Source organism: Tenrec ecaudatus, chromosome 16 (genome assembly GCF_050624435.1).
Source record: "Tenrec ecaudatus isolate mTenEca1 chromosome 16, mTenEca1.hap1, whole genome shotgun sequence".
Classification (NCBI taxonomy): Eukaryota; Metazoa; Chordata; class Mammalia; order Afrosoricida; family Tenrecidae; genus Tenrec; species Tenrec ecaudatus.
In genome coordinates, this window is record NC_134545.1 from 15,548,337 (window position 1) to 15,573,745 (window position 25,409).

Here is a 25,409-nt window from a genome sequence, read left to right on the forward strand (position 1 = left end):
CCTGGGTGTGAAGGGGATCCCCTGGGGGACCCCGTCCTCGTCTCACCCTAGGTCTGAAGTTTGGCTTCCTTCTCATCTTCCAGGGAAGTGTGGGTAGGACAGGAATTAGGTTGGAACTTGTAAGACACAAACAGCAGCGAGTTTCCCTCAGGCGATGCTGCGGGAAAAGACTGGCTGCTGGAAGGTGCTGGGAGACCGCCAAGGCCAGGATCCTCCTAGGCGGCCTCCCGACTCAGGGAAATCAGGCCAAAAACACACCATCCAAAATAGGCACATTCAGCCACCGGAGGCCTCACTGGAAGCCAATCAACTCTCCAGGGGAAGCCAGCGGCAGCTGGGCTTCAAAGAAGGGCCTGTCAAACAGGAGTCTTGGGGCATCATTCTAGAGCAGAGGCCTTGTCCAACACCATCAACCAGTGAGCTTGCTCTGCAGACTCACTGTCAACACACTGCTACCATTTACTGAGCATTTGCTCTGTGCCCGGTACCATGCATGGCACCAACTTGCAAAGCTCATTCAACCGAGACGTCTGTGTTAACGTGACCCTCATTTTTTAGGTGTGGAAACGGAGGGATGGACTGGCTAAAGTGGGTTACCGGAGGTCACACAAGTAGGTGGCAGAGCTGAAAGTTAGACCCAGGTATCTTTGCCTCGGGACTCCAGGACTTGCCTACTGGGCTACCTACAATGTCACCAGGCAAATCTAGGGACTATAGAAGGACATGGGGACAAGTCAGGGACTCTTCCTGCCCTGGTTCAGAATAAGTACGCTGAGATTTTCCTTGTCCCTAAAGACCCCTTAACTTTACCCTCAGAGGCAACCATGTTTGTACCTCATGGCCTGACACCCAGGGCTGCAGCTGATTCGATGTGGGTTGTGGGGGGGTGGTGGTGGTTAGCACCTGTCATGAGCCAGCCAATCGGAGTGTCTTCCCTGGGGTTCGGGACGCTGGACTGCATGATTCTAAATCTCCAGTCTCTTGGTAACCGGAGATGTGGAAAGGAAGTAGGGGGAGTGGTGGTGACAGGCCTGGTCTGTCATGCTGTTCACCCCTTCATTCAACAAACAGGTTCTTGCCAGACGCCGGGGATGTGAGAGGACGAAACAGGAAAAGCCCCTTGCTCTTCTTCGGGATCTTAAAGATCTAGTAGGGGGAGACATGTACTTGCCAAAGAAAGATGGAAGATGGAAGAGTTCTTGCCTGGTTGTAAGTGCTATGCCGGAGCCGGAGAAAGGCGAAGGGGTTCTGGCTTCTAAAATTAGGCTTTTACCTTTAAAAATCCACATTCCCTCCCAGGCACATTACTGTGGGAAACACACACACACACACACACACACACACACACACACACGCACACACACACACACCTGGAAAATTCCTTATTTCCGTTAAAACAGCAAACCAAACCCTATAGCCAAGCCCCTAAAGACACTTCCCAAGCAAGTGCCCAGGCAACTGACAGAGAGTTGCGTATGAAGCTGACACCGCTGGTGGCAAGTATTTGTCATTTGTCAACAGCCCCTCAGATCTGCCCAGTGCCCCCCTCTGCAGGCGCTCGAATCAAAGGTGCCACTTGCTGTGTATTCATTGCATCGTACACCTGAGTCCTGCATTTGCCTGCCCAACCCCACCCCCCCAATCAGCAGGTATCCCATGTGCCCAATCAGGTTTAAGCTGGTGGCAAAGGCTGGGGTTACAGCAGCTCAGGGGACCAGGCCACTGGCCTGCTGACCATCTCCCAGCAGGTGCAGTGGCTGGCTAGGGAATCAGACCCTGTTCCTTCTGCACCAGGTGCCCCTGGCCCCTAGACCCATACCCACACCCACTCTCCTTTTCTCACAGACCCTACCCCCCTCACCTTCCCCCACGCTGACCATCACCCACACTTTCCCACACACACCCCCTGCCCAAGCCCATCCATAGCTGCTCCCTTTCTCCCCATCACTGGCTTTGTTCCCTGGTGTCTCACACACACACACATGACACAGCCTTCTTATCACCCTGGCTCCCCTCTTTCCTGCCCTGTAGAAAACACTGACTATTGCCAATACATTCAGCATCTCCCTACATCCTCAGCACAGGTTAATACACAGTAGGGTAGTCCACAGTCTTTGCCCCCTTTCTGCCAGGGAGCGAAGGGAGGCTCAGAGGGGGGAAGTGATGTGCCTGGAGCCCCAGAAGCCAAGTGGGCGGCTGGGTGGAGCTCAGTCAGCAGCCACTGGGTCATCCTGGGCTGGCTCACTCACTGGCTGCTGGCCTCCAAAGGGGATGGGTTTCCCCAGCACCCTTTAGAACAGTGGTTCTCAACCTGTGGGCCACAACCCCTTTGGGGGCCGAACGACCCTTTCACAGCGTTCACCCAGTTCATAACAGTAGCAAAATGACAGTGATGAAGTAGCAACGGAAATAATGTTATGGTTGGGGGCCACCACCACGTGAGGAACTGGATGAAAGGGCTGCAGCATGAGGAAGGGTGAGAACCCCTGCTCTAGAAGGTTCTCTCCTGCGCCCTCTCCTCCTACTCACACCCCGCTTTGCCTCCAGCATCTTCATGGCCAGTGTTTTTAGAACCTACTTCTGAGAAGCGTTCATGGACTCTGGCATCCTCTATCAGAGGATGTCACCTCCCCACCCTGTGAGGACAAACCCCTTGTTTCAGAAGATCCCTCCCCTCCTCCTTTTTTCAGTCCTCCTGGCAAAGAAGCCCCCCATCCAGCCAGCCTTAGTCCATGTTCCCCTCTGCTCTCTGGTCTCTTTAGACGAAGTTTCCAGCTTTTCCTAGGTGGGTGGCCTGGCACTCCAGTGGTGCCCTCCGCAGCACCACCCCCATCACTCAGGCAGCACCACTCCTGTCAGGTCCCCTGGGGTGCCAGTGACTCTCAGAATGGGGGGGGGGGCTCACCCAATCCGCTCCTGCTCCATCTCTTCCATCTTCTCCGCTCGTGCAATGACCTTGTTGATGATTTCCTTCTCCTCGTCCGTCAGCTCTTCCTGCTTCCTCTGTCGGTCGGGCTGGCCACTCGGGTGCACCGACCAGCCTGCCTGGAGCCTGCAGAGTAATTTGGGAGCGTGAGTTGGGACAGCACACCCAGCAGACAATGTCAAGTCGTGATGACGCCCACGAGTCTCTCTTCAAAGCCCCACAGGGAGACTTGGTGGCCGGCAGACTGTGGGCACGATTCTGGGCTCTCAGAGCCTCGGTTTGTTCATCCGTACAGTGGGCACATACAGGTACCTCTCTCGTGGGGCTCTGCTGACCGGGGTCTCATGGACTGTGTAGCATTCAGTCATTGATGGGTGAGTGGCATTTACAGAATGCCTCTGGGAATCTGGAGGTGGGGGGTGGGGGGGTGCGGGTGAGGGTGGGGATGGTGCTCTCAGGAGGACATTGCTGAATGACACACTTCTACAATGAGTGGAAACCATTAGACGTGGACAGCTTGAAGCCCTGGGTCCCAGGGCGACCCCAGCCCCAGGCTGGCAGAAGATGGTCTGTCGGCACCACGCACTGTGTTTCAGAAATGTACACTAGCTGCAAGCAGGTTTATTAAAATCGCTTGATTTTGCCTACACATCTAGAGTTGCAGCCCCAAAGGCCTCTGTGACATTTTGAGTTCTGCGTCATAATCCTCTCAACCCTCACACCGTGCCCACTGTGTGCTGGCATTCGCTCGTCAGTCCCCACGGCCTCTCTGTGGCATGCCTGCGTCACCTCGCTTGGTCCTCACACCAGGCCTCACCAGGTCTTGAAGGTGGGCCCTCGCCACCCTGCTCAGTCCTCGCCCTGTGCCTGCTGTGTGCCTGTGCCACCTCTGTTAATCTTGGCACCCACCCTGCTCCTGCACCAAGGTCCCTGATTCTGTGACAGCGTGCCCACGGCACACCGCGTTTCCCCATTGGGTGCTCGCCCTGTGCCCACGGTGTGCGCGCATCAGCTCACTCAGTGCTCACACCACCCCTACACTGTGCCCGAGTCCCCATCTGCCCATGTGCCCTCATTTGGCCCACACACTGTGCCTACTATGTGACGTCAGTCGGTCCCGACACCATCTCTACCGTGTGCCGGTGTGACTTCCCTGTGTCCTTACCCAGTGCCAGCGGTGTGCCCACTTCGCCTCATCCCATCCTGGCACTGTGTCCTCACACCGTGTGCTCAAGTCACACTAGGTCAGCCCACATGTCAGCCTTCCTTCCTTCATCTCGTCCTCACGCGTGACCTGTCACAGGCTCACTTGAGCCCCCTGGTCCTCACACTGCACCCACAGGGTGCCTGGGGGACCTCATTCATGCCTCAGACCCTCTCTGCTGCATGCCCACTCATGTCACGCAGCTCGCCTGCCAGGCCTACCATGCCCGCAGAACCGTGTTCAATCCTCACGCCATCTCTACGGTTCGCACGATCGACCTCAGTCGGTCCTCCTATGGCACTCGCCTGTGCCCAGGCTCAGGCTATCCCATTCGGTTTTCACCCGGTGCCTGCCACTATCTGCAGGGTCTCATCCAGCCTCACCACTGAGTCTGCCGTGTGCTGGTGTTCTTTCATTCCGTGCTCACACTGCCGCTACCCTGGGCTCGCTTTACCCCGCTGAATCCTCGCCCCCGTCCCTACTGTGTGTCCACGCACAGAAATGTAGTCGCTTGCCCTAGGTCGCATGGCTTGGAAGTGGCTGATGTGGGATTCAGACCCGGGTGACCGGAATACTCATCCCCCATAACACGTGGAGGATGGAGCATCAGTCCTGCGTGGGCCCTGCCTGTGACACCCCGCTGGCTCAGAGGCTGCTGGGCGCAGAGCTAACACTGAGGTCTGAGACACATTCTGTCATTTTCACTAATATCCCGGCCCGGGGCCTGGGGCACTGAGGTGCATCTGCTGCAGGTGGAAGGCAAGGCTACACACAGGCTCTGCTGGGAGGGAGGGCAGTAGCTCTCTGAGTCCTGAGGACCCAGAACCCATTAGCTGTCAGACTCGATTACTTCTGCTGCTCCAATCTCATCAGCAGGTATGAAATTGCCTTTTGATACTCAACAGTGGACATTAAAAGCCCCCTCCTGCTCTCAGCCTCCTCAATCCCCTGCCATCCTGAGCTGGTGTGTTCTGAATAGGAAAGCAGAAAGAGCCTGAGAGGAAGGGGAGTGGGGTTGGGGGGCCAGTCTGTGGGCAAGGGTGGAAGGCATGGCCTAAGGCAGCTGTTTTCAACTTGTGGGTCGCAACCCTTTTGGGGGTCCAACAGCCCTTTCCTGGGGGTTGCCCGATTCATCACAGCAGTAAAACGACAGCTATGAATTAGCAATGAAAAGAATTTTCTGGTTGGAGGGGGGTGGGTCACCACCCCATGAGAAGACTGTATGAAAGGGTCACGGCATGAGGAAGGTTGAGAACCACAGGCCTGAGGAAAGACAGCGTGGGGAGGGTGGAACAGAGACCTAAGGGTGAGTCAATGCTAAGCAGGCTCAGAGACCCTTGCTGGAAACCTTCAATGGGGACATCCTGGCTTAAAATAAAACCCGGAACTACCTGTGGGTGACAGCTCTCGAGCCCTGGTGGTGTAGTGGTTGGGAGCTGGGCTCCGATCCCACCAGGACCGCAGGTTGAAACCACCAGCCACTCCACAGGAGAATGGGGCTGTCCACTCCCATCGACAGCTGCCGTCTGGGCAGGTCTACCCTGTCCTATTGGGTCACAGTGAGTCGTCATCAACTCAATGGAGGTGGGGTTGGTTTTTGGTGTATGGAACATTGAGAGTGTGTTAACTGTTCTCTTTAAAACAGTGGATTTGACTTGAATTAAAAAGAAGCAAGCAACCATAGGCTTGTCCCTTCTGCAGATTCCTACAGGATCTACTTGCCTCTCTGGCTGCCTGCTTTCGGGCTTTGCCTCAGGGCCTTGGCGCTTGCTGCTTCTTCAGCCAAGTGCACTTGTCCCCTCGGGTCTCTGAGGCTGTCCCTCCTCCTCCTTCAGGTCGTGGCTCCTCAGAATGGCCTTCCTGGCCCCTCATTCCCTGGGTCCTCTTTCTTCCCCGTGCCCACCACTAACTGAAATGATACCCTGCTCTTGTTCAGTGTGGTGCTCTGGGCCCCAGACACATTCATTGCTTCCATCTCCCCGAGCGTCACGCAGTTGGAGGCTGCACATGCCCTTCCACCGAGGGGCCATGTGCTGTTCAAAAGCAGTGTGTGTGTGTGTGTGTGTGTGTATGTGTGTGTGTGTGTGTGTATGTGTGTGTGTGTGTGTGTGTGGCATTTACTCTGTGCCAGAGTTTCTGAGATTCTAACGCTTAGTCGCAGTGGTTCTCAACCTTCCTCATGCCGCGACCCTTGTATCCAGTTCCTCATGGGGTGGTGACTCCCCCCCCCCCCCAGCCATACAATTATTTTCGTTGCGACTTCATCCCTGTCGTTTTGCTACTGTGATGAACTGGGCGACCCTTGTGAAAGGGTCGTTCGGTCCCCAAAGGGGTCGCGACCCACAGGTTGAGAACCGCTGCTTTACTGGCATTCTGGGAGAAAGCCTTGTCTGTCTCCAGCGGAGTGTTTGGTGGTTTTGAACTGCTGACCTTGTGGTTCGCAGCGCACCCTGTCACCACTACGTCACCAGGGCCTCCTGGAACGATCCAGGGACGGTGTAAAAGCTGACACCGTCACTTTATCCTGGATGATCGGCTCTCCTCAAGGAAAGTGAGTCTTTCTATGCCCATACCGATGTAGCATCTCAGAAACCCACAGCGGGGCATTCTACCCTGTCCTATATGGTTGTTCCGAGTCAGAATCCACCTGATGGCAGAGGGTTGACGCTATAGTACAAAAAGGTTTAATTACCAGGGGGTGCTGAGTAATTTTTTTTTCTGAAACAGAAGCAGCAGGCGGCCAAATCCGTGTGGACCTGTGCTCTACATTCAATGTCTCTGTAGAGATGCCCAGGTGGACAGGAACTGAGGCCCCAGCCAATAACCAGCATGAGCTTAGCAGCCACATACAGGGATATCATCAATTAAGGCTTCAGGCAGTAGCCCCAGCTGACACAGGAGAGTGACCGCACGAGTTCCCTGGTGTGCCAGAACTGCCCAGCCAAGTTACTCTGAACTTCCTACTAATAGAAACTGTGAGAGATGATAAATGATTGGGTTGTCTGATGAAACATACAACTTTCCTCTAGTTCCTAAATGCTTCTCCCTCCTCGCCCCCTGCCCAACTATCATGACCCCAAGTCTGCCTTACAAATCTGGCTAGACCAGAGGATGTACACTGGTACAGATAGGAACTGGAAACGCAGGGAATCCAGAGTGGGTGATCCCTTCAGGATCAGTGATGAGAGTGGCGATACCAGGAGGGTAGAGGGAGGGTAGGGTAGAAAGGGGGAACCGATTACAAGGATCTACATATAACCTCCTCCCTGGGGGAAGGACAACCGAAGAGTGGGTGAAGGGAGATGTCAGACAGGGCAAGATATGACAAAATAACAATTTATAAATTATGAAGGGCTCTTGAGGGAGGGTGGAGCTGGGAGGGAGAGGAAAAAAATAAGGAGCTGATGCCAGGGGCTTAAGTGGAGAGCAAATGCTTTGAGAATGATGAGGGTAACAAATCTACAAATGTGCTTTATACAATGGATGGATGTATGGATTGTGATGAGTTGTATGTGCCCCCCAATAAAATGATTTGGTTGTCTTAAGCCACAAATTCATGTGTTACACAGCTTTAGGTCATGAGAAATGCCAGTTCAACTGGAAGATAAAGCGAGTCACATAAATTCCTGTCCATGACATCTATACTCATTCTCAACTCTGATTACAAACAGCTGCCAATTCGGCAGCTGAAAGCAACACACATTCATCATCTCCACTTCTGCAGGTAGGAGGCTGGGCCTGGCTCAGATGGATCCTGGGCTCAGGGTCTCTCAAGGTTGCAAAGTATGGGCCAGGCTGTGTTCTCATCTGGAGCTTTGCCTGAGGAAGGATCGGCTTCCAAGTAATTTCACGTTACTGGGAGAGTTCGTGTCCTTGCAGCCCTGTGCTGGCAGTAGGCGAGGCCACCCTCTGGTGCTAGAGCAGTGGTTCTCAACCTGTGGGTCGCGAGCCCTTTGGGGATCGAACGACCCTTTCACAGGGGTCGTCCAATTCAGAACGGTAGCAAAATGACAGTGATGAAGTAGCAACGAAAATAATCTTCTGGTTGGGGGGTGTCACCACAGCATGAGGAGCTGTATTAAAGGGTCGCGGCATGAGGAAGGTTGAGAACCACTGTCCTAGAGGCTGCCTGCATTTACTAACTATGTGGACCTTCTCAATGCCATTACCTGGGCTGCCGCTGCTTTCGAGTTCTCAAGAAGAACCTCCTAGCTCCAGACCACTAAGACGACATGTCGTATCACATATTAGCATCACGGGAGTGACCTCCCCTCTACCACCTTGTCCATCTTCTATACCATACATCTCCAGCTTGTTTGCCCTACTCCTACCTTTCCAGGAAAAAAAAATGACTCCACGCTCGCCCTAGCCCTGGAAATCAAGCCTTGTGTACTAGAGCCCACAATCCAGGATAAAGTATAGGTATCTGCTTTTGCGGTGCCACCCCACTCCACCCCCATCCTCACCCAGATATCTATTCCAGTGGCCCCAGGGGGTAGTATCACCCACTTTGAGAAACACTATTGTTTAGATGAGAAGCAAGTCGTCCCCCGCCCACCCCCCCACACACTCACACTCAAGATCATGTACATACATTAGAGTCTAGTGTAGAGGTTCTCAACCTTCCTTATGCCGCGACCCTTTCAGACAGTTCCTCCCGTGGTGGTGACCCCCCCGCCCCCCAAGCATAACATTATTTTTGTTGCTACTTCATCACTGTCATTTTGCTACTGTGATGAATCGGGTGACCCCGGTGAAAGGGTCGGTCGCCCCCAAAGGGGTCACCAAGACGCACAGGTTGAGAACCGCTGGTCTGGCGGGCTTGCTTCCAGCTCTGCTTGAATACTCCTTGTGACGGAGGCCTCCCTCTCTCAAACGGAGTCCGTGCCATTGCTAGGAGATCTCGTTGGAAAGGTCCTCCTTACTGTGTGCTCACATCCATAACCTAATCAGAACCCCCCCGCCCCCCTTTCACCCTCAGGGCCCTTTGGTTTTCTGGAACAAGAGGGCTCGTGGTCATCCATCTTTATCTCCTACTCGCAATCTTCGGCCGTTCTTCTGGTCGCCCTTCAAGAAAGCCCTGCCTTGACGCAGCAGCTCAGTGATGGAACATGAGCACAAGCCAAATACCTAGTGGAGACCCCACCAAGGACATGCTCCTCCGGCTGGCCATCTGGTCATGGGCATGGTCACCCCTGGGCCAGACGTCTAGCTGGTGCCTCTCCACTCCTGGGCTCAGTGCCTGTGGGAAACATTCATGGACATACCAGGGCTCCAGATACATGGTCAGGGTGCTTCCAGGGGGTAAAGTCCCCAAGAAGTTGGTGCTGGGAGAACACTGCATCTGTAGGCGAGCAGAAGGCTGGCTGGAGGCTGCTGGTGCTGCTCCTAACCCTTCCCCCATCCTCTGCTCCAAACCAGGCCATTGACAACAGCTCTTCCAGTGTTTGAAAATGTCACCAATCAGGCTCAGTGGGGACTCTCGAGCCTCCTGTGGATTTTTCCTGTTGCAATTCCCAAAGCAGATGAAGGGAAACAAGACTGGTGTCTTAAACAAAAGCCTCTGCTCCCAGGAGAGAGAATGGGCCTGATCGGGCCTCCCAGGGAATCTGAGAATTGCTCCTTGTGACAGGGCACTGGTTCCTTTGCTTTGCCAAGGGTCTCCAGATCCTGAATCCCAACCCCATGTCCTTAAAACCAGGATCCGGCATTTGGGCCTTGTTAGAGACCAGCCTGGCGTCTCCTTCAGGAACTCACTGGAAGGGCTCCTCAGTGTTAACTTCTCCTTGGCGTTGGTTGCGTTCATGACCGGACCTCCATTTTGTGGCCATGTGTACGGGGGCCCTACACCTCTCAGAATTTCAGTTTCTTCATCCATCAGGTGGGGATGTTCATCGGATGTATGTTGTTAGGCTACTGGGAAAATTACCCATGAAGATGGATGCACAGTGCCTATCCCATGCCATGGATCTGGCACGTACTGTCGTCAGGTGCCGTCAAGTCGGTTCTGACCCACAGCGACCCTGTGCACTGCCATCCTCACCGTGTTCCTTCGCTTGAGCCCATGGTTGAAGACTCAGTGTCAATCCATCTTCCTCCGTTTGCCTGCCCCTCCACTTTACCAAGCACAATGTCCTTCTCTCCTGACACTATGTTCCAAGCACATGAGACAAAGTCTAGCCATCCTGGCCTCTAAGGACCATTCTGACTGCACCTCTTCCAAGACAGATTTGCTGGTTCTTTTTGACAGTCCACGGTCCTTTCCATTTTTACCAGCCCCATAATGTCAATGGTAGGTAGCTCTTTGCCATGACCATTCTCTTAATCTAAGAGATGTCTTAACACTTCAGTCTGAGATGAAGGACTCCAATCAATGCATTAAAGACCTCCTATGACCAGAGCCTTTGGAAGGACACTACAATTGCAGACCAGGATGCAGGATTCCTAGGGACTGCCTCTTTGGTGAGCTTTGGAGCTTTCCAGAGTAACTCTCACTAACTAACCAGCTGCTGGCAAGTTGATCATCAAGTAACCAGAGCCAGCAACTGCCTACAATGACCCGGTTGGAAACCCAATTCCTTGACTCCTGGGAAGATTGGAATCTTGATGATGTCATCTTGATCCCTTTCCTGGCTTTTCTTCTGGCTAAATGTGTGACCTTAGGAAGGTCGCTTGTTGTCTCTGAGTCTGAATTGTTAAAGGGGATCATAATGGCTTCAGAGAACTCATAAGGATGAACATGCATATTGGTTCTCAGCACAGGACCTGGAATTTGGTACGTGCTCTAAAACGGTTAGCTGTGGACTTGTTTTATTTTTCTGATTAAACACTTTGGTGGGAAAGTGTCCCTCGACCCCTCACTGTGATGAAAATTCAGTGGTAGATGAACCAACAGAAGTGTACATATATCCACATATTCTGTGCTGGACTGAATGGGATGCTTTGATTAGGGCAATCAGGTAGAGGGGAGGGCACGAACCTTGGGGAGGGAAGGGGGCCAAAATGGAATCTAACAGAATGTAACCATCACCTGGCTGCACTTGATATTTTACAATCAGAAATATCTCTGAGTATTTACGGATGTCTCTAATGCCGTGGTGATGCGGATATTAGAATTCAGTTTCTTGTCATTTGCATACAGATGAATCTAGTTGACGGAGCTGCCCGGTAAAGAGAAGATGAGTGTGAAATGAATATTTTCAGGCAACCTGACCCGACTCGAAGCGGAAGCAGTGCTGGAAAAAGGAGTGTACAGAAACAGCCCTCTTGGGCCAATTCTTTTTCATCCCAGATCCTCCATGTTTTCTGTCTGAGCTTGGAAACATTGAACTCAGGTCCAGATCCTAGCAAAGTACTAGGATGCCATCACAAAATCTTCCATTGGTATTGGACATCTGGGTGCAACTCCTGAGCTGTGTGATTTGAGGAAAAGGACGTCACCTCTCTGAATTCCGATGTTCTATCCGTCAAGTGGGGTTCAGATTTGTTACAGGGTATATAGGCATTTGTAATACCTTATGCAAGGTGTGCTAGTCTCCTTTCTAGAAGACCGAGGACCAGAGGAGTTAGTCACTTGTCCAAGGTCACACAGCTTGAAGTAGCAAAGTCAATCCTGGGTGGGTGGGGGAGTCGGTGTTTTGAATCATCAATTCTTTCCTGCCTTTCCGCAAGGCAGCCAGCTGGTTCAATCTTGCAATCTTTCCCCCGGAGCCTTTATCTGTGAGCTGCCCCTGACTCAACACCACCCTGAATACGGCTCCTGAATTTAGATGATGCTGATTTCCTGTGCCCATCTCGGGAGCTTCTCACTCTCGCTCCCACACATTTTATTTCCTCCCACCGAGCTTGGTTTGAGGATGGTATTGGAGCTGACGTTCTGAGCACCAGGTGTGCAGAAGGCTACAGTTAACAGTGAAAGCCCCACATCCTTTGACAGAGTGTCCTCCCGTGGATTCAGCCTCCACTGAACTCCTTCTGACCATTACCCAGGGAGGTGAACAATCCTGCCCTCAGCTATCCCCCTAGGCAGGTCAGGGAAGGGCAGCCTGTCTCCCTTCAGGACTTGCCGGGATGTATCCTTGACGGAGATCACTGTGCTGGGGTGGCATGATCATGAGTCATGCCATGATTGCGTTGGTGGCAGGGACCTGGACCAGTCATGGGTGCTCTTCTGTACATACCCTCGTCGTGGGCCTCTTCCCACGTCTGTCGTCCCACTTGTACCTGTGTGGTGTTGATCTGCCACCAATCATGTTTTGTGAGTTTCCTTTGAGACACTTTCCATTATAACAGTTTCCTTTGCCCTTCCACGCCTTTGTTAAGTCTTTGGATCCCAGGAAACCCTTGGGTGCCGTGATGACCTGGTGCTAATGGTCTCCCTCATCTGGATGACCTGTTTTTGTCTTTGTCCTCTGTAAGACGTAATAAATGCTCTCCTTAAATGATACTTGAGATTTGCTATCTCCTTTATACCCAACACAGGACAATAGTAGATGGGTCAATTATTTCAGACACCAAAAGTCCTTAGGCTGCAGTGAGCTTATGTCAATAGGGGAAGATAATAATTCAGAAAATGAGGGTGAAATGGTTGTGCAGCCTGAAGAAGGGAATTGATGGATACCCCTGATTTGTGCTGATAGAAATTGTCGAGTACGATGGTTTCGTATGTTTTTTGTGTGAATACCTTCGACCACAACAGAGGTTAAAGCTTGCTGTTGGTGAGATCTTCGGGAAAGATGGCACCCTATCAGACACGCTACGCAAACCTTCTACAACAAAGACCCAAGAGACCACGTGAACAGATACAGACGATAGTCCTGGGACCTTGAGCTTCAGAGGGAAGGGCAGATGTGTGGATTGAACACCAACTGGAAGAAGAAGCTGAGCAAACACGGCAAGAGAGGAGACAGACGGGTGAACTGTCAGCTAGCCTGATGTGACCTAGCCATCTTGGCTTTTGTAAGCAGCCTTCAATGGAGACAGCAGACCGATAGTGCAGGCACACACTGATGGCCAGATCCTGACAAGGTAGCATCCCCTCTTGTTTCACACACCCTTCAGGTGACCAAAGGGGTGGCCAGCACCTGCCCTCACCCACCTAGCAGCTAGTTATCCCCACCCCCTCTGCCCCACCCCCCAGCCTCTGCTCAGCCTGAGGTCAGAGGCTCCACCCTGCGGATCAGCTCCCAGTTCACCACCTCCCGTGTCAGCACCTCATCAGACCTGCAGATCACAGAGTGCCAGACAAATGCCCTGGTGCCAGCCACCCTGGGTGAGCAAAGGATTCCTTTTGTAACCAGCTGCTCTGCTCTCAGCTGGAAAGAGTTCCTTCTGAGAAGGCAGGCACTCTCTGAACCTGCACAAAAAGTTTTGGATCACTTTCTTGACCCTAAACCATAACCAGGCATACATGGCTTCCCACTTCCTGCCTGCCCTCCAACATCCTGTGAGTCCCTTGGCCAGCAGAAGGAGCCAAGCCATACTCAATGCCTTGCCCTTCACAGCCTTCTCCTCTCCAGTTTTCTCTCTTCCTAGTTTCTTTCTTTCTTTACACCCCTTCCCGTCTCTTATTTTCGTTCTCCACTCTCATTTCCTCTCTTCTCTTTTGTACCCTTTCTTGCTGTTTATAAAAAATACTTTTCTTTCCTATTCTCTTTTCTTTCTCACCCTCCCTAATTTTGCTTCACGTATTTTTTACTCGTTCCCTTCTCTCTTCACTTTTTATTTTCCTTTCCTTTTCTGTTATAGAATTCTACCCCCCACTCCGCCCCCCCCCCCATTGTAGTTGTTTGCCTGCTTTCCCTTGCTTGTTTTACTTTTTATTTACTATGTTCCTTTGGGGGGCTGTTGTTTATTTTTATCCGTTTCTTTATTTTTATCTGTTTCTCTTAGTGTTGCTTTTTCTTGTTACAGAGAATGGAAGACAGATATCACTAACTAGCCACGACCTCACCTCTTGAAATCCCACATCCTGGGTGGGCATGGGAGGCACCCCCACTGCTAGCTGACCCATCGGATCATCGATCATGAGCAGCCTACATCAATCAAGATCCACCCCACAGAGAGCAGGACCCATACTCATGTTCTCTGTAACACCAAGCAGGAGACAGGTGGTGAGTTCCTAAGATCACATCAACAATCATCACGAAGATACAACCACGTCACAACCACAATATCTCCTGGACCGCAGACACTCTCAGTTCACACAAAGAAACCAATCAGAGCATTTCAAACAAGTGACTAAATTTCCAAAACATGAATATTCCAAGGAAAAAATGCCATTGGAGCCACCTTATAAAGAATTTAAAAGAATAGTATTGAGGCTCCTTCAACAGATTAAAGATTTTTAAAGCTGCAAATAAAAGAAAGGAAAACAGGGGAATATTAAAGAATTGAGAGAACTACTACAAGAACATACTGGCAAAATAACTGAAAAGCTAGAGATACAAAAACAGCAAATAGGTATCCAGGAGATTAATATTAAGAATTGAGAAATAGATAACATATTGAAAGAACACAGGCATGTTGATGAACTAATTAATGAGCTTGAAGACAAAGCTTTCAATGCTGAACTGCTAGAGGAATAATCAAGAAAAGAGAATTTAAAAAAATTGAAGAAAGCCCAAAAATGCCATAGGAGATCACCAAAGAATAATGTTAGGTGCAATCAGAATTTTGGAACAGGAACACTCATGCGCACACACACACACACACACACACACACACACTTTTCAAAGAGTTGTGGGAATAGAACTTCTCGACACCACGAAAGACAGGAAGTTATACCTTCAAGAAGCTGAATGAAGCCAACATAGGACAGATCCCCAAAGAAAATCACCATGACATGCCATAGCCAAACTTACCAAAAGCAAATACAAGGAAAGAATCCTGAAAGCAGCTCAGGAAAACAAAAAGTTATCTAAAAAGGAGAACCAATAAAATTAAGATTTTTCTCAGCAGAACCATACAGGCAAGAAGGCAATAGGATAATATATATATTATATATAATGAATATATATATAATGAATGCAACACTCTATTCCTCTTAAATTTGTCCTTCCTGACAGAGTAAACCATATTCTGGTTCAAAATGGCCAGTATCAGTGTTTTTCAGCTGGACAATGCCCAAGATCTCCATCTTTGTACGTGCCATGTCATTTCGGAGGACTTCTGATTTTCCTAGATTCACACAGTGTCCATTGCATGTTCTGATTACTAACAGAAAGTCGCAGCTATCTCTTCTTACTTGGAGTCATGACGCCCCATCTACAGATAAAGGACTAGAAAGCTCTATCTATCCTCCTTCTCCATCATTAAGGCAGACTCCACTTTGAGGAGGCAGCTCCTCCCCAGGTTGTATTTTAGGTGGTTTCCCACCTGAGGGGCTTATCTTCCAGCACTAGATCAGACAATGTTCTGCAGCTGTAAATAAAGTCGCTAGGGTCAATCTTCCATACGGGGACTGTCTCTTCCTCCTTAGTCTTTGCTTAGCCTGGACGCTTTTCCTGACACCTGGTCATCATGGTGACACGGCTTGCATTGGAAACACGAGTGGCTTAGTGTCACAGCCACGTGCTGAGAAGCTGTCAAGGCGCAAGGAACTGATGGATGAGTCGGGGGTTACTCTCTTTCCCTCCTGCGTTCACATGAGCCCATGTCCAGCCTACGCGCTGGAAGATGGGAGACACGCAGGGCAGAGCTGCGTCATGACAACTAAGGCCATCGTTTGATGCTTGAACAAGCGGAACCACGATCTGCAGAGCCATTGGAACAATACCTTGTTCTAAGCCCCTGAGCTTTAGCATGGTTTATGACACAGCAAAAGCTACTCAGCACAGCATTCCCTATGGGGAAGAAAACAAAACAAAGAAAAAACCCCAACAAGACATGAAGCTTGCTAGACTCCATACACATATTTTATAGTTTGGTATAATTTCCAGTGACAGCTGGGTCAAGTTGCCTATGATATGTTTAACACTTGTATCCACTAAACAACTTTGTCGAGCTTCACGCCTGTCTGTCTTCTGAATTTAGCGTCCGAATAAAATGTTGGGCAAAAACCGGCTGCTAACAGAACGTCTACGGCATAAAGATCACTAGGGTTGGCTTGCTCCTCTTCCAGGTGTCTGCGGCTCAGGCGGAGGGACAGAACGGCAGAGAAGTATGTGTGCAGGGGGTATGGTCAGGACTTTCAGCAACTAAACATGTTTCTTCTGCTGCCTAGGTGAACTTGCACGGGTGCATCTAGAGAAAATCCGAAGGCACCCTCCCACCTAAAGCCAGCATTACCCAAAGCGGAGCCCCAGGACCCCAAGACACCAGCCCTTATCCAGGTGGAAACTCCTCACAGGTGTGTCTCCCTACCAATGAGACCCACAAAAGGCAAACTGCTACCTCCTTTCTGCCTCCCACCTGGAGTCTTCATTTCATGCACACAATAGTCACATCATAAATACCCCACCAGATGTCTCTATTAATAAATTATAACTCTCCAAAGGAGTGGGATGATGGAAGTGGTGTCGGGGCACGCAGGCTTTGGAGCATTAAATAGCAGCAGTGTGCAGAAAATTAATCCTTTTTCTTGCCTTTCTTCTTCTCCACACTCCCCGCTTCCTTCCCCCAGGATGCCAGCACAGGCAGTGTCAGCAGGCAGGCTCTTTACAGCCCACTGAATGAGATTTTAATGAATCCTGAAGGAAAAACAGAGGAAGGGAGGGTTGGCCTTGGCACCAGACAGCTGGTGGAAAGACCCCTTTGGGTGACATCCCAACCAAAGTAAAGGGGGATGGAAAGGATGCTGGGGTTCCTACCACACACCCCTCAATGCCAGCCTTACCAACCAGACTGCATGCCATTCAGTTCTGCTATACTCTCTCAGTCTCTCTCACACTTAGACTTCACACCTGCCGTGCTCCCCTTCCTGGAACTCCCTGGTCCCTCCCCCACATGGCTCCTCCTGGTCTCAACAGCCAGGTCACTTCTTCCAGGAAGTCCTCCCTAGGGACCACAAATTCTAGGCTAGATGCCTGTCCGTGTCCTCCCACAACCCAAGAGGAAGTGACCCCAGCTCCTAATTCCCTGGGGTAAGCTCGTTAGTGATGTGTTCTTTCTTGTTAAGAGACCCCACTCAACACAACTCTTCCGGCCTCCTTCCCCTTCATGCTTCAGCGATTTCTGTATTCCTGGTACTTGGTTCGCTCAGAGACAAGCAGTATTGGTCAATCAAAGAAGTCAAGAAAACAAGCATAGGAGGAGGGAGGGAGGGAGGGAAGATGGACCTGTTGTCTACTCCATCCTTCAGCATTCAGAGTCTCTATGAGTCCAGGGACCCTCTGGAGTCACAGACTGCGTTCTTGTGATGCCCATGTTTCTAAGTGGGCAGCATCTCAGTGTGTGTCTCCCACCCTGTCATGTCTGAGCAATAAATTCACAATATTCATCACCAGCAGGGTCTTTAACAGCCAACAGCAGAGCTTGTCCAGTGCCCAAGCACTTTGTTAGCAGTCAGAGTGTTCAAAGCACCCATTTGACAGGTGGGAAACCGAGGCACAGGCAGGGAGATATCCTCCCCCGCCCCGGGCATCTAGTTACACTCTATCAGTAGATTCTGGGATTACAGATGTCATCACGTGCCCCCCACCCAAAAAAAGAGCATAACACATTATGGGAGTGCTACATGGAGAAGCACAGCAGTCAGGCAAGATTGCCTCGTGGACCTGACCCTGACTTTGGGGGAACTTGACCGTGTACAGACCTGTGCATCTCACCTGATTCCACCACCACTCAGTGAGGGGGGGAAGGGCCTGCAGGGCTCATCAGGGCCAGTTTACAAAGGAGAGAATCAGGACTCAGAGAAATGAAACCTGTGCCCAATGTCACCTTGATCGTGAGTTTGAAGGCAGGACTGCCCCCTGACCCCAGTGCCTGGCCCGTGCCCCCTCCCTCTGCCAACCCACTCTATGGTTCTGTGACACACTTCTCATCATGGAGATGGGAATGGAGGCTTCTCATGGCATTTACAGTGTGCAGCCCACAGGAAGATCAATCTGCTGGGCAGTTTAGCTGCTCATCTGGTAGGCTGAGCATCTAATCTGTCATGGCACATTTGGGCAATGAATCCCACTAAAAACAGTGACGGTGTGAGCAGAGACGGGCCTCTGAGTTTGAGGCCCTTCGTGGGGCCCTCAGGTTGACCTCTGGGGAGGTGCCAGATGTTGCGTGTACATCTGAGAATAGCCCCGAAGTTCTCGTCTGTGCCTTGTCATCATCTTGATAAACGATGGCCGTCGCTGGCGCTCACATCTTTATCTAAGTGAAGCGTGCCCCGGCAAGATGCTGCATTGCCAAGATGACTGAGGTGCCCGGAAAATGGCGGAAGCCCCACAGGTGACCAACTGGAGCTGAATTTGGGGCTTTCATCAGGAATACCATGAGTGCTTTGATCAGATGGTTTGTTTTGTTTTTAAACCCATAATTCCTTCTCTCTCTCTCTCTCAAGATGGACATGCACTTTTTAGTAACTGGGACATTTAGAGCTTCCAATTTGCTAACTCCTTTCTTAACCAACTCTTTTTTGGGGACAAACACCTCATTCAGAAGAGAGCTAGGAGGTAGCGCGCAGAAAAAGAAAAGGAGCGTCGAATACTCACTGTTCTTTCTCCCTGAGGGAAGGCAAAGGGGAGAGAAAGGACACACAATGAACAGAGTTAGGAAAGAAATCTCAGGACACCGCCAGCGCTGTTTGGATGCAGTAACCACATGGTTCCAATGACCAGGACCTCCTTCCATCTCCCCACCTCGCCCCCCGTCCCCCTATTCCTTAGACTCTCATTTCAGCCCATCTAAAATGAGGCTGCTTTGCCAGAGGGTGATCAGATTCCCAGCAGTGACCATTCAATGTATTGAGTTGATCATTTAGGGACTTGAACCCTACTGTGATCACTTCCGGGATCGCAAGGCCACCGTCACTCTTGGTTTGCAGAACCAAGTGGTCACGCACTGGAGAGAGGACCCCATGGAGGTGGGAGCCAGGAGACTTGAACAGTAACTGAATTATACCAAAGTAGGACTGCTGCTTCCCACCGTGGGGCACTAAATCTTTCCAGTCTACAAAGGAGACCAGCGTCTCCATTCATAAGGCGAGCAATCACGGGCAACCTGCGACCTTTCCTGGTGCACCCATCTCTAGCACTCGGGGATTTGAAAGTTATCGAGAAATACCAAGGCTTGAGACCAGCACACACCGCCCATGGGTGCCCAGTGTATCAGGGGGCCATTCCCCTAACTAAGAAGCAAGAAGAAGGTGGAGTCATCTTTTCCTGTCCCCCTGTTGGTTCCAGACATAGTCATTAGATTCAAGGCGGTGGAGGGAGGCAGACACATGAAAATCACAAGTGCACTTCTGTGGCTCTGGCTGGCCAGCAGTGAATTAAGAGTTGATTTCTTAATTTACTAGAGAAAGACATTAGAAGTGTCTGTGCGAACACCTCGACACTGAAGCATCCTTGGTCACGCGTGTGATGACTGTAATTTGCCCATCAGCAATTATCAGGGAATCATTTTAATACCCGAAGAAAATGCAGCGGAAACCGAGCTCAGCCCGATGCGGTCAGAATACCAAGATGCTACATGGGCGTCTAAGAGCACTGTAATGAGCCAGGCTTCCAGACTGTTTGAATAATTCTAATTTCATTGGGAGGCAAATTGTTTGGGTTCCTATCTGCTAAAGTAAACTCTGATGGATGGGATTTTAATTAAATGACATTTCTTACATACAATAAATATTCCCCCACCCCCATCCAGCCTGCAGGCAACTGTTTATCTTCCAGAGATGCCCTCATTCGGCTTGTGGAATATTCTCTGCAGAACGTGTTGGGCTCAAGAAGGGCATCATGGGAAAGGCTTTGGAAACTAGGAGTTGGCGTCTGAAAGGTGAGCCAACAGACATCAATGGTGTCTTCAAAGCTGTCGAATTCAGGAGGGTGAAAACATTTAATATTCATGAAGGAGTCAATGAAGACATGAAGGGAGAGCGAGGCCCTCTGATTTTAGGCTAAGCATGGAGGAAAAATCTGCAAAACTCATACAACCGGAGGGCGTTTTAGATGGAAGTGATAAACAGGAATGAGGGGATGGGGGGGGGGGGGTTGCTTTGTGGAATCTGGGTAGATTGGACGTTCCAACGCTTCATCAGCATGCAATTAGGTTCTATATAAATCAAAACTCACATCTTTAAATGAAGTTCGGAAATGATTAGAAAGTAAGGGGACTAGCCAAGATCCCCTCGCCCTAACAAAACCAATAAACCAACAACTCAATAATCAATATGGTGGATTTTAACTCAATAACAAGCTTCTCCTCTTCAAGTGAGCAGAACTCTGTGTCATAAAGGGGACCAGGCTTATTGGTTGGATAGGATCAAGTGGGGCACCCAAGATGATGGCCTTTAGTCACCCTTCAGATTGGAAATTGAACTCACCACTCCTATCCGCCATTAGAATGAATAATCAATCATTTCAGATTTTAAAAAGGCAACCTTTACTCCAAGGCAGAGAGTTAGGAGAGGGAGGAGGTATGGAAACAGGACCCACTGGGGGAAGTAGGGGAAGTGCTGGACCATTGAGGGGATTCAAAGCCATTAAAACAACATGCATATCAACTGTTGACTGTAAAACCAACGATCTGCTCTATAAATGTTCACCTAAGTCACAATTAAAAAAGAATTGTTTGTTAACAAACTCAGGGACAAGGGAACAAAAAATGATCCAAATCGGTGGTAAGGAGGATTTAGAAGGCCTGATTGAGCTTGATCAAGGGTAATGTAAGGGAGAGGAATTACTGAAACCCAAATGAAGGCTGAACATGATAGTGGGATAAGAGGAAAGTAAAAGGAAATAGAGGAAAGAGCTAGGAGGCAAAGGGCATTTAGAGAGGTCTAAAAAAGGCATGTACATATGTAACTATATTTATATATGAGGATGGGGAAATAAATCTATGCACATATATTTATAGGTTGAGTATTAAGGTAGCAGATGGACATTGGGCCCCCACTCAAATACTCCCTCAATCTGGCATTCCATGATGCTCACCTTCCTGACACAATTGCTGAAGACAAAGCAGGTGCATAAGCAAATTGTGGTGAAGAAAGCTGATGGAGCCCGGCTATCAAAAGATATAGCATCTAGGGTCTTAAAGACTTGAAGGTAAACAAGCAGCCATCTAGCTCAGAAGCAACAAAGCCCACATGGAGGAAGCACACCAGCCTGTGTGATCACGAGGTGCCAAAGGGATCAGTTATCAGGCATCAAAGAACAAAAAAATCATATCGCTGTGTGCTCACTTCCCTGATACAATCGCTGAAGACAAATGGGTGCATAAGCAAAGAAAGATGATGGTGCCCGGCTATCAAAAGATATAGCATCTGGGGTCTGAAAGACTTGAAGGTAAACAAGTGGCCATCTAGCTCAGGCATCAAAGAACAAACAAATCATATCAATGTGAGTGAGGGGGGGAGTGCGGAGTGGGGACCCAAAGCCCATCTGTAGGCAACTGGAAAGCTCCTTACAAAAAGGTTACAGGGAGGCGACAAGCCAGTCAGGGTGCGGTGTAGCAACGGTGAAACATATAACTTTCCTCTAGTTCCTTAATGCTTCCTCCCTAACCACTATCATGATCCCAATTCTACCTTTAAAATCTGGCTAGAAAGAGGATGTACACTGGTACAGATAGGAACTAGAAACACAGGGAATCCAGGACGGATGATCACTTCAGGACCAATGGTGAGAGTGGTGATACTGGGATGGTAGGAGGGTGGGGTGGAAAGGGGGAACAGATTACAGGGATCTACATATAACCTCCTCCCTGGGGGATGGACAACAGAAAAGTGGGTGAAGGGAGATGTCGGAAAATGTAAGATATGACAAAATAATAATTTCTAAATTATCAAGGGTTCATGAGGGAGGGGGGAGTGGGGAGGGAGAGGGTAAATGAGGAGCTGGTGCCAGAGGCTTAAGTAGAGAGCAAATGTTTTGAGAATGATGAGGACAACGAATGCACAAATGTGCTTGACGCAATTGATGTATGTATGGATTGTAATAAGAGTTGTATGAGACCCCAATAATATGATTTTTTAAAAGTCTATCATAAGAAAAGAAGACAGAATGGAAGGAAATATTTTCAAAATGGTTATCCAACAAGGGTTGGTATCTGTACTAAGCCACAAATGTGTAACACTTAGGAAGAACAAGGGACATTATTTCTTGTAAAAGCAGGCAAAAGATATGGACAGACCCTTGGCCCAGGAGAATATATGCATGGAAAACAGTATAGGAGAGGAGTATCACTATCAGCTGTCACTAGGGAACTATAAATTAAAACCGTAATGAAATGCTGCTGCCCCCACACTAATACCACTCAACTGGGTTGGGAGAGTCCCTGGTGGGTTAGTGTTCTCTGCATGGGGCTGCTTAGCAGTTTGCAATAGCCAGCTCCTCTGCGGAAGAAAGATGAAGTCGTCTACTCCCGTCGAGTTGCAGCGGACAGTTCTTCTCTGACCCACTGAGTTGCTGTGAGTCAGGATGGACCTGCTGGCCTGGCGTTTGGTGCTTGGTTTGGAGAAAAGTTCTGTGACAAGGACCGATGTAAGTGTTGGGGAGGATGCAGAGAAACCGGACTCTGATCCACTTTGGGATGAAAAGGAAGATGGCATCATGACTTTCAGAAACCGGTTGGCAGCCCCTTAAAAAGTTAAATACACAAGCAGATGTTTTGAGAACGATGAGGGCAACAACTGTACAAATGTGCCTGACATACAATTGATGGATGTATGGGTTGTGATAAGAGTTGTTCGAGCCCCAAATTAAATTTCTTTTAAGTTAAATATACAACAATTCCTTGGCTAAGACATTCCACGCTGAGGTATTTACCCAAGAGAGTTAAAGCATATGAGCACAGTGCAGTGGAGTTATTAAAAAAAAAGTCTCCAAACATTCAGAAAATTGAAAACATACTTGTAAGTAAATGTTGGGCTTAAATAAGAAACCATAAGGAACATTTAAATATACAAAGATGCGAAAAATAATTAAAAATGCTACATATTGAAGCAGATGAGGTGTTTTTGAATGTGATACATGGTAGGGAAGTCACATGTCTCATAACTGATAGTAAAGAGAAAAAGAAAACGTGTGTTAATGAGATAAATATCAATTCAGGAAGTTGGAGAACCACAGAATAAGCCCCAGGAAAAGAGGAAAGAACACTAGAAAAGAATCATAAGACAGTAAAGAATAAGTTATTCAAGACTATTGAGCCCTAAAGAGAGGCAGATGCTTTTTAATCTTCTTCCAGAGCTCCTGATTGCTTCAAGGTGAAAGGCTCCGTTTGGTGCTAATCAGTCTTTTACAGCTATATCTGTGTCCGCTCCATGTACAGTGTACTGGGGAGCAGATTTCAGGCTCAGCTTGGGAAGCCACGATATATGAGGAAGGTTTTTAATAACGTTGCATCCCTTTAATTATATTTATTTTTATCATCATCTTTGTTCATGGAAAGCCTGAACGGATTTTCCATGTACACTGTGATTTAAAATTTTGCTGTAAAATCAGTATTGCTTTCTTAAAAAAAAAAAGTAGGCCAATTGAAAGAAAATAATAATAGTAATATTTCACCCAAAAAATGTATCAAGTCAATTCCAGGCCATGGGGATCCTGTAGGACAGAGTGGAACTGCCCCATAGGGTTTCCAAGACTTCGACCTTTAGGAAATAGAGTGCTGCCCCCACCTTCCTCCCATGGAGCGACTGTGGGTTCAAATCGCTGACCTTCCGATTAGCAGTCAAGTGCTCCAGCGCTACATCACCAGGGCTGTGGAGGCTAGCTGAAAGGGCCAAGGTCAGGGAAATGCCTGTCAAGAGTAAGGAAGGACTCTCTGGTCCACAGCCTTTTCCACTTTCCTTGCGTGAATCACAACACGTGGCCAACAGCCAGAGCCTGACGTGAATTCCTTTCATAAGAGCGACCACGTCCCCCACCAGCCAGAATTCAAACTCTGAAACTGGCTCCCTGAGTACTAACCGACAATAAAACCACACAGGCCACAGTGAAAAGACTTGGGATACCATTTCATCCGGAGCTGTCAAGAGGGAAAGGTCGGTCGGGGAAAAAAAAAAGAGAAAAGTGGCTGAGCAAAATGGGACTGGTGGAAAATCGAAGAGCTCATGCCATGGTAGAGATCAGCTCCTACCGAATTGTTGGCCCAGGGGAATTCTGGCTACAGGCTGTCAGGTCTTTGGAGTTTTCAATGAGATGGCAGAAATGCGAGCTGTGATGGGAAATCGATCTGTTTTTAAGTGACAGGACACAATTACAAACCAAAAGCCCGGTTCTGTGTGTCAGTAAGTCCATCTGTGGTTTCGCAACTTCTGATCCAGCCCAACACCTTTATTTGACCAATGAGGAAACTGAGGCCCAGAGAAGAAAAGAAATTCCCCTCTGGTGACAGCTCAAACCAGAACTAGAGCCCCATGGACCACCGGGTACCAATGCTCTTTCCATTCTGCATGAAACTTAGAATTTAACCATACTATTTCTTCCTTGCAAGACAATCACTCAGTGTAGAAAGTCTCATGATGTAGCTCCCACTAGATTTCTTTGCTCCTACACCAAGCAAGGAAATCCCTTTCTTCTCCGCTGTACAGGACCATCAGACCAACATTAGCCTAAGCCAACCCACCCCCAGGAAACCCAGGGACTTACTTTGATTGGAGGGGGCGGTCGCTGGGACACATCCAACGGTTGGAGGTGCTGCTGAACACGGTGTCAGTCATGGCTGAAGCTCAGAGCTCCTGAAAAACACCAACCCAGAGAAGAGGTCACCCAGTCAAGTGGCTCCTTCTTCTTCTTCCTTGAGCGCCTGCCCTGTGCCGAGGGCTCTGTGGGGACAGAAAGAGAAGAAAGGAAATGTTATCTAGCTTCTCCATTTTCCAGAAGGGGAAAGTAGGGACTCAAGAGAGAATGTTCTGTTGGAAGTCTACCTAGTGGTTGAAGTGGTCAGGGGAGGGCTACCGGTCTTAAATGAGGGTCTCCCCATTTCACTCTTGCCCCCAAGGGCATACAACCAACAGGGGTGAAGTCAGAGTTCTGAACTCAAAGCTAGGACTCTTGCCTCTCACCTGGCTCATTCTCCAGTCACCTTGGTCTTGATCAAGTCCACAAAACCTCAGAGTTGTTGAGGTGCGAAACTGCAGCCAATCTCGCCTCCTTTGTGTGTGTGTGTTTAATTCTC

General features: G+C 49.4%; 1 protein-coding gene across 3 annotated transcripts in view; it reads right to left on the bottom strand.

Annotated features, from left to right (window-relative positions):
- Positions 1 to 24,951, bottom strand: part of RPH3A (rabphilin 3A) — a 78,916-nt gene extending 53,965 nt beyond the window's left edge. The window contains exons 1-3 of one of the 3 annotated variants that reach the window (XM_075534385.1): positions 24,881 to 24,951; positions 5,849 to 5,860; positions 2,906 to 3,052 (exon numbers count right to left, since the gene is read on the bottom strand). In XM_075534385.1, the coding sequence (XP_075390500.1) occupies positions 2,906 to 3,052; positions 5,849 to 5,860; positions 24,881 to 24,951 (230 nt within the window). Of the gene's footprint in view, positions 1 to 2,905; positions 3,053 to 5,848; positions 5,861 to 18,778; positions 18,791 to 24,880 lie in introns of all 3 variants that reach the window. The other 2 variants (XM_075534384.1, XM_075534386.1) reach the window with 2 other exon arrangements.
- Positions 24,952 to 25,409: the final 458 nt, after the last annotated feature.